Source organism: Thalassophryne amazonica, chromosome 22 (genome assembly GCF_902500255.1).
Source record: "Thalassophryne amazonica chromosome 22, fThaAma1.1, whole genome shotgun sequence".
In the NCBI taxonomy this organism is placed as follows: Eukaryota; Metazoa; Chordata; class Actinopteri; order Batrachoidiformes; family Batrachoididae; genus Thalassophryne; species Thalassophryne amazonica.
In genome coordinates, this window is record NC_047124.1 from 17,948,806 (window position 1) to 17,958,542 (window position 9,737).

Here is a 9,737-nt window from a genome sequence, read left to right on the forward strand (position 1 = left end):
AGTATTGTGCTAAACCAGAGCAGCCATAGGTCAAAGTAAGCCTGTTAACCAGTAAACATTACCAGCAACACCAGCTTAACGGGTGACATAACATCACATCAGATAAGGATGACCTTATGCAACAGGCTGATCTGTAACAGCCCACAAACATATCATTTCATGTTCCCTAAAACCCTTAAATTGCCACAGTTAATGGAGAACAACTGACACAACTTCCAACTTCTCCTTGAAAGTAGTTAATCAATTCAGACAAGAGACTAAAAGATTATTTGTCACAGAGTCAAAACCAACAGCTACAATTAGTGGCCATGCTAATGACTCGACCTGTAGGGTGCTTTACCAGTCTTGGGTTCTTTCTAGAAAGGATTTCCCAGAAGAGAACATATTTGTACCAAACCATGTGAGTTGCAACAAATCTCATCAATGACTGGAAATGCTGACATCTGGGGGCCACCTACAACAGAGAGCTGGCTTTTTAATCCCCTCATGTGGTGACACAATAAAGGCGTAGATTAAAAGCCAGTCAGTCAGCACTGCTGCCCATCTACATAGTTGCATCATCGGCTTCAGTTACACTTTCAACAGATGCCAAAAACCACGCTGTGGCCTTATACCACTCACATTCATTAAAGGAGCAGGTACACATTTTAAGTTATGTTATATAAATGCAAGTGAATGGACATAATTGTGTGTAAATTTGTTTGATACTTGAGTATTCTTGAGTGGTGTGGTTTTTCTCACGACTCAAATCCACAAAATAAAACCAAAATCAATCAACTGTGAAAATTACTCCATAACAAAACAGCTCGGTATGCCAACAAAACATTTATTAAACCAAATTAAAGCATTAATCAATAAGATGGATGGCCCCTCTAGCAGTTACACTCCTGGCATTGATTTGGAATACTCCTACTAATCCTGCCAATGGTACAAACCCCCCCCCCCCCCCCCAAAAAAAAATCCATTTATCAAGTGATTTAGTCCCAACAAATCTAACCTCTTACTGTTATGTGAATAAAGTCAGTCAAGTGAAGTCTGAGAACTGTTGCTGCATCCACAACACCACGGAACAACGCCAGTGTCGCTGACCGAATGGTCCCCCCTAAAAATCGGTCCACCTTTTGCATCTGCATCATTAGCCGCGGTTCACGGAATAAAACCTTGTTTCTGCTTAAAAAACTGCACTCCTGTCATCATCTATTCCAGTGACATAACTAAAGCTTTTGTACAACAATCATTTCCACATAAATTTGGCATTATTTCATCATAAAAGACAGATGAAGCGATCAGAGTGCAGTGGATAAACGAGCTGCTAGCTGATGCATTCACTGTGCGTCGGTCATTTCAAAGCGTCACGGAATTTCACTGAGTTTCTGCTTAAAACTGACTTTAGAATGATTTAAGAGGTTTTATCTTTATCATCTGATGGTTAATAATCCCATTGATTCCTTGATTGATTTGATTCCTTTGGGTGAAGAGACTCCGTCTCAGATGTGCTGCTGTGGCCCGATATGACGCATGCACAGATGCAAAAGCCGGACCGATATTTAGGGGCGGACCATTTGGTCTGCGACACCGGGTCCCAGATAGCAACCACCCTGGCAGAGAACCGGCCCATTCCCACACCTCTGAAATAACCATCTCTCTGCCGTAGCCAGGTGAAACATGGACGTCCCCTTGGCTTTCTCCAACTACTGGGGTCCTCAACACTCAGGCACCCGCGTGCTGGATTATGCACAGAGGTTTTCATGGCCAAAATATACATGGATGATGCTTCCTCATAATGCAAGTGATGTTCTCTCTCTCTCATTCCAACGTTACCCAAGGATCCTTGGAAGGCACTTCATCATCCAGTCTTTGGATAAAATCTGTGGCTCCAAACATTTTGAACAAAAATGTTGTAGCAACTCTACTATTAGACTAGTTGGGATATAAATACCCTCAGCATAAGCCAGAAGTGTGGAGCTCATATTCATTATTTAGTGTTAACTTCAATCTGCTGTTCAAGACAATAAATTTACTTGTATATCAACCATTATAAAGTGCTTTACAAAAACGTAAAGAAAGAATTAAAAACAACAACAAAAATCTTATGGCTTAAGGCCAGCAATGTTTTAATAGGATCATATGGCTGTTCAAAAAAGTGAATTTATTTAAAAGACAACGTTCTATTCCATACCTGCCACATTAATAAATATACAAATAATGAATGTTTATGAGTTCAATGGTACGAATATTTCATGAGGTGAAAGCTGGAACAAACCATTCAACGAAGCAAAGTCGAGTTGAATGGTATGTTCCAGCTTTCACCAAATTAAATATTTGTTCCATTGAAAGAATGTAAAAACCATTCATCATTTGTTTTATATTATAACATATATAGCTAAAATAGATCCTTGCCATTTGATATTTTATTAATATTATTTATTTATTATTTATATTAATATTTATAAACAGAAAAAGGACTTGCATTTTGGTGTTCCACTGCTGCTAAAGTCCAAATTGTGACATGTACAAACCCTGGCAAAAATTATGGAATCACCGACCTCAGAGGATGTTCATTCAGTTGTTTAATTTTGTAGAAAAAAAGCAGATCACAGACATGACACAAAACTAAAGTCATTTCAAATGGCAACTTTCTGGCTTTAAGAAACACTATAAGAAATCAAGAAAAAAAGATTGTGGCAGTCAGTAATGGTTACTTTTTTTAGACCAAGCAGAGGAAAAAAAATATGGAATCACTCAATTCTGAGGAATAAATTATGGAATCACCCTGTAAATTTTCATCCCCAAAACTAACACCTGCATCAAATCAGATCTGCTCATTAGTCTGCATCTAAAAAGGAGTGATCACACCTTGGAGAGCTGTTGCACCAAGTGGACTGACATGAATCATGGCTCCAACATGAGAGATGTCAATTGAAACAAAGGAGAGGATTATCAAACTCTTAAAAGAGGGTAAATCATCACGCAATGTTGCAAAAGATGTTGGTTGTTCAGTCAGCTGTGTCTAAACTCTGGACCAAATACAAACAACATGGGAAGGTTGTTAAAGGCAAACATACTGGTAGACCAAGGAAGACATCAAAGCGTCAAGACAAAAAACTTAAAGCAATGTCTCAAAAATCGAAAAATCCACAACAAAACAAATGAGGAACGAATGGGAGGAAAGTGGAGTCAACGTCTGTCACCGAACTGTAAGAAACCGCCTAAAGGAAATGGGATTTACATACAGAAAAGCTAAACGAAAGCCATCATTAACACCTAAACAGAAAAAAACAAGGTTACAATGGGCTAAGGAAAAGCAATCGTGGACTGTGGATGACTGGGTGAAAGTCATATTCAGTGATCAATCTCGAATCTGCATTGGGCAAGGTGATGATGCTGGAACTTTTGTTTGGTGCCGTTCGAATGGGATTTATAAAGATGACTGCCTGAAGAGAACATGTAAATTTCCACAGTCATTGATGATATGGGGCTGCATGTCAGGTAAAGGCACTGGGGAGATGGCTGTCATTACATCATCAATAAATGCACAAGTTTACGTTGATATTTTGGACAATTGAAAGGATGTTTGGGGATGATGAAATCATTTTTCAAGATGATAATGCATCTTGCCATAAAGCAAAAACTGTGAAAACATTCCTTGCAAAAAGACACATAGGGTCAATGTCATGGCATAGGGTCAATATCAACGAGCAGATGTGATTTGATACAGGTGTTAGTTTTGGGGATGAAAATTTACAGGGTGATTCCATAATTTTTTCCTCAGAATTGAGTGATTCCATATTTTTTCCTCTGCTTGGTCTAAAAAAGTAACCGTTACTGACTGCCACAATCTTTTTTTCTTGATTTCTTATAGTGTTTCTTAAAGCCAGAAAGTTGCCATTTGAAATGACTTTAGTTTTGTGTCATGTCTGTGATCTGCTTTTTTTCTACAAAATTAAACAACTGAATGACCATCCTCCGAGGCCGGTGATTCCATAATTTTTGCCAGGGGTTGTAGTCCAGTGATGCTGTGCACTGACTTCGGACTTCCATAAAAAAAGACTGTTCCTCGGTCCAGCAATAAATAAATAAATAAATAAATAAATAAATAAATCACATCAGCTTTTCATCTGAAGAGTTCTTCATGCATCCAGACGGCTTACAGCAGAGTGGATTTTGTGTGTGTGTGTGTGTGTGTGTGTGTTACAAGAATTAGCAGCATCAGTTAGCTCAATCAAATCATCTCTCAGTAGAGTGGTTGTCCCCTGCACACGTGGACACACAAGCAACCGGGTCGGCACTTGTATGCGAGTGTACTACCAAAAAAAGACTGTGTACATCCTCAGTGCAGTAAATAATAAAAAAAAATCACGTCAGAAATTAATCCAGCTTTTCAACTTTCTTCCTGTTAACAGCCTCCAGACAGCGCAGTTTTGTGTGTGCGTGCATGCACGCGTCCCCACACATGCGCGTACATGCACATGTGTAGAGTGCAATGGTACCAAACGTATAGAATCAAATCAATTTTATTTATATAGCGCCAAATCACAACAAACAGTTGCCCCAAGGCACTTTATATTGTAAGGCAAAAGCCATACAATAATTACAGAAAAACCCCAACGGTCAAAACGACCAATGAACCAAATTTACACTCTAAATGGAACCAAACTGCACTCTAAATGCAATGCAACACAAATGGGACAAATTAATCCATGTCATGCAACATACAAAGCACAAATAAAATGACAAGGATCCACTCAGCTGTTATATAATACTGAATATTCTGAACATTTTGATAATGTCATTGAAATAACACAAAATGAACTTTTTCCATTATTGTCTTTTCTGTGAACATGATCTTAATGAAACAAATGTGGCTGCTGCTGTCAGAGAGGTTTTTCTGTGTTTTGCACCTCAAACAACATTCCCCGAGGCCTGTGTTCCTTATTGCCGGTTAACATTTACAGAGTGACCTGCCCTGGCAGCCTGATAGCAGGTGAAACCATCTGCTGTGTGCTGCTGGTTTGGAGTCCATTCAAAAAATATTTTTCCCTATTTTTCTTATTAAACAACTGCCTTGCTATTGTTTGGGTTTACCAACAAGTGTGAAGATTGAGTGTATCCCACCTAAACTGTTCTGACAAGCCTCACAAGATCACAATTGACAATGTTGCCAGCATTCAGGACTGGTTGATCGGACCTGACTAAACTCTTATAGCTGATTAGGGGAGTACGTGGAGGACAGCTACAACATGTCAATCACATAGGAGTTTCACCGCACAGCCAAAATCAAATCATTTCCTGAACATGACTGTAACCGATAAACTACAAAAAACCACAGGTGACGACTCAACACCAAGAATGACTGATCAGAAATCACAGAGCCGGCAGCTTCCTCAAAGGACTCCTTATCAAACTTACCCTTTCCTTGAACATTGCTCTCCAACGATAAGACAAATTTATGGCACAATGACAGCCAAAGATTTGCGGCAACTTTGTGCCATGGAAAAAGGAAATTAAAGGCTAATGTGTTCAAATGAAGAAAGACAGAAACTCTTTGCAGAAAGCTCTGTGCTGTTGAATTAACAGCAAAATCAGGGCTGACAAAAGTGACAGGAGTGCCACAGATTTACTGGCTGCTGACATATTAGAGCCCATCTCGGGGATCACAGCGTCAGATTAAAGTTAATGAGCTGTGTATTTGAAGCAGATGCCTATGAACATAAAAACACATACCCTGATGTCGAGCAAAGACATCTAACCTAACCCACAGTCTGACAACTCAGACATACCAGAAAAAAAATAACCTTCCTTTGGAATTCATTTTACATTGTTATTTTTCTATACAATTAAGCAGCTCCAAAAATTCTGAACGTCAAACTACATGTTTTAGAAGTGGAAACAAATGAATTGTTCATTTTTCAGGTTGACAGAAATACAAATATCAACTAATGTAAGACAACTTTTAGACAATGTCAAGGCCCAGACCAGAATTTGACCTGATTCCCCGATCAGAATCATGTTCTTGGCCAGCCTGGAATGGAATCCTTATATATATATATATATATATATATATATATATATATATATATATATATATATATATATATATATATATATATATGATCAAAGCAAAGCACCACAGATCAGCAAAAACCTGAGATACAGTCAGGTGACTCAAAATTTTCCCTTCAGATCTACATTTACATTACTGACTGAAGTGGCCTGAATCTGATTTCTTGTGGCTAATCCGACTTTGCACAATAGCCACATCATCATAGATTAAATAGGAATTACATCTGGCACCATATGTGTAATTAGGACAAATTAATAATAATAATAATAATAATAAAGTACTGATCATTGACCTGGATGCACCACATACCTTTCGGTTTCAACACTACCTGTTGGACAAGCTGCAGTGAGTCCAAGACAGGTCAAGAACTCTGCCACACAGCACCTATACTTCAGGCATGTTTGCTTAACTCTAACTGGGTAACTATCTTCCAATCAAAGGCTTAAGAGTGTTAAATACCAGTTATTCCTGTTTGTGTGTTGATGCGAAACTTAGGTTTGCTGCTGGTGTCGGTTTTTGTGCTACTGGTGTGTAAGCTAATTTGAATGTATACTTCAAAGAAGAGTGTGAAGCGTCCGGGATAAGAATCAGCACCTCCAAATCCGAGGCCATGGTTCTCGACCAGAAAAAGGTGCTTTGCCCTCTTCAGGTCGGTGGAGAGTCCTTGCCTCAAGTGGAGGAGTTTAAGTATCTTGGGGTCTTGTCCACGAGTGAGGAACGGATGGAGCGTGAGATCGATAGACAGATCAGTGCAGCATCTGCAGTGATGCGGTCGCTGTATCGGACCGTCATGGTGAGTAGGGGGGCAAAGCTCTCGATTTACCGATCAATCTATGTTCCGATCCTCACCTATGGTCATGAGATTTGGCTCATGACCGAAAGAACGAGATCGCGAGTACAAGCGTCCGAGATGAGTTTCCCCCACAGGATGGCTGGGCGCTCCCTTAGAGATAGGGTGAGGAGCTCAGTCACTCGGGAGGAGCTCAGAGTCGAGCCGCTGCTCCTCCACATCGAAAGGAGTCAGTTGAGGTGGCTTGGGCATCTTTTCCGGATGCCCCCTGGACGCCTCGCTGGACAGGTGTTCCGGGCACATCCCATTGGGAGGAGGCCTCGGGGAAGACCCAGGACATGCTGGAGGGACTACATCTCTCGGCTGGCTTGGGAACACCTTGGGGTTCCCCCGGAGGAGCTGGGGGAGGTGTGTATGGATCGGGAGGTCTGGGCAGCTTTGCTCGAGCTGCTGCCCCTGCGACCCGACTCCGGATAAAGCGGAAGAAAACGGATGGATGGATGGACTTCAAAGAAATGCATGAATGTAATTACAGGTTATAGGGAGGGTAGTGTGCAGTATTTAAACTGCTATTCACAGGTAACCAGAGTTGCTAGAACAGTCACCATGATCATGTTATGGTATGGAACAATAGCAAAAGCCAAAAAAATTTTACATCTTCAAGTCTCAGAAAAGATCAACCCCTTCTCACTGCAGTCATTTGCCCAGTGAGTTGACTCAAACTGAGCACCACATTTATGTTTCACACAATTCCACAAATTGTCCATTTCCATCAGCACACCAGACCATATCAGGATTACAATGATGAACAAAATTCCCAAAGTTTGCAAAGCCACCAAGTGATTCTGAAACTGGCCACATGCAATAGCAGAAATTAAACCATATATGAAGTTTTATCCAAATTTAAATTTTCAATAAATTCTTGACAAGTACAGTCACTTGCCCAGTTCCGGATCATTGCTGTAGTATTTGCGCCGCCGTTTCTCGTAATCAGCATGAATAAGCTAATATTTGGTACCAATGGAAAGATTGATGTTTTGTCTACAAACAACCACAAACTCGACCGGATCCAGCCACCCTTGTGATCAGCAAAGGAATCAAAACATCCCGGTGTCTGCGGTGTGCGCGCTTTTTCTCACTCATTCATTCCTGCAAGTTTTGAAGTAAGGATCTCTAAAATGTTGCGAAGGTGAGTTAGCCATTCGGTGTTTTTGGTTCTAGAGTGGGAAAATACTTACTTGGGTAGAAAATGTCAGTGTGTTATGTCTTGCTGTTTAATTGCTCCGCACATTTATCTCCGTTGTGAAAATTTGCCGGTTGCGGATCACTGAAGCAGCAGCAGCCTCATGGTACTTGTGAGCCATGTGTACTTTGGGGCTCATCTCAACATCACGAATGGGCATGAATGTGGGGGCTTTTACTTTTTAATTCGGGAGAAATCTCATCTCCACACTTCATTTTTTGCTCGTAAAAACGTATAACGGCGCCTTTCTAAACTAAGTAAATTCTCATTTAATAAGTATAATTTATATAATTTTGTGTTCAAAACACATTCTCGGGCACAGTGTGTATCATTCTGCATTAGAAGGGCTCCAACCAGATGCCAGGAATGCCCCCAAAGTGACCCAGTGTGTCGTGATCCGGAACCAGCAAAAGTGATCCATTTCTGGCAAATGTTTGCACCACACATAATGTGGCTTCACACTTTAAACAGAAGCGCTACTCCACCCAGACTTTTTCAGCTAAATAACATCCAAATATCCAATACACAATTAAAGGACATTCAGTTGCATTATGGCTCCGTATGGCGGGACTTTAAAAAAAGGTGATCCGGAACTGAGCAACCGTCTGTACTTTTTTCAAGGTTGCCGAGACATCACCGTTAAACCTCAATCCGGTTTCCACATAAACTTCAGATACTGAGAAATGTATGCAAGTTGTGCAAACCTGAAGAACAGAAATCTGTTTAGGTGTGTTCAAACTTCAAAAAATATCAAGTTGTATGCAGAGCAAATTTAACAAAAATCCGGTAACAGAATACTTCAGCCTGTAATGTGAACGCAGCCCTAAATCGCCAAAAACGTAGCACTTGGACCCAAGTTTTGTGCTACTTGATTGCTGAGCTGTTAACAGCTCACGATGTGGAAAAAAAAAATGTAGTCGTGTCAGCCTAAATGACTTTGGTAGATATAACAAAAAGTCTCCTGCCGGGTAGAAGTCCTGATTATTAGCAGCGAGCACCGTTAGTACCGGTCGAGTCAGCTTTGGGACCAGCTAGCCTCGTTAGCATCGTCACACAATGCCAGCTTTCCCACCCACCGACTTTCATCCACTCACAGCGGGGTAAAAAATAAATCAAAATAAATCGCCGAAAATGGCTCTCACTCACTTTTTTCATACGAGGTGCTTCGGCGACCGTCCCGTCACGGTTCACAAAAGCCTCCCCGCCGTTCTGCTGCGGGTCCGTGCGCTTCATAGCCGAAGCCTGCGGCATCTTGGCGGCGTTCGGCGTGAGTAAGCCCGTGCTCTCCTCTCCGGCTTTGTCGGAGAGCTCCGCCGTCGGGGACGGCGCTTCATGCAGGTCATTCCTGACGAGCTTCTTGCCCTCCAAGGTCGGTGTGACCGGAGAGTCAACCTGTAAGGACTTGCCGGCGGCCACATCTTTCAGTTCGACCTCTGCCATTTTCGCTGCCACAACCTGAACTGACATCGCCGCAGTTTCACAAAGTCCTTTTTCCCCAACAGAGCGAGCGGAGCGGATGTGAGCGGAGGAGCAACGACGACGAGCCAGCTGCATTGTGGGGATTGTAGTTTATATTGGTGATCTCAAACAACAATTGCACGCCTCAAACGCCACATCCAAATAAAAACCGCAGGCGTATC

The 9,737-nt window shown here is 41.4% G+C and overlaps 1 protein-coding gene across 1 annotated transcript in view; it reads right to left on the minus strand.

Annotated features, from left to right (window-relative positions):
* LOC117504110 (putative adenosylhomocysteinase 3) overlaps positions 1–9,666 on the minus strand; it is a 55,225-nt gene extending 45,559 nt beyond the window's left edge. Inside the window, 1 exon segment of the mRNA XM_034163490.1 lies at positions 9,244–9,666. Coding sequence (XP_034019381.1) covers positions 9,244–9,651 — 408 coding nt within the window. The 5' untranslated portion in view covers positions 9,652–9,666.
* Between the last annotated feature and the right edge of the window lie 71 nt (positions 9,667–9,737).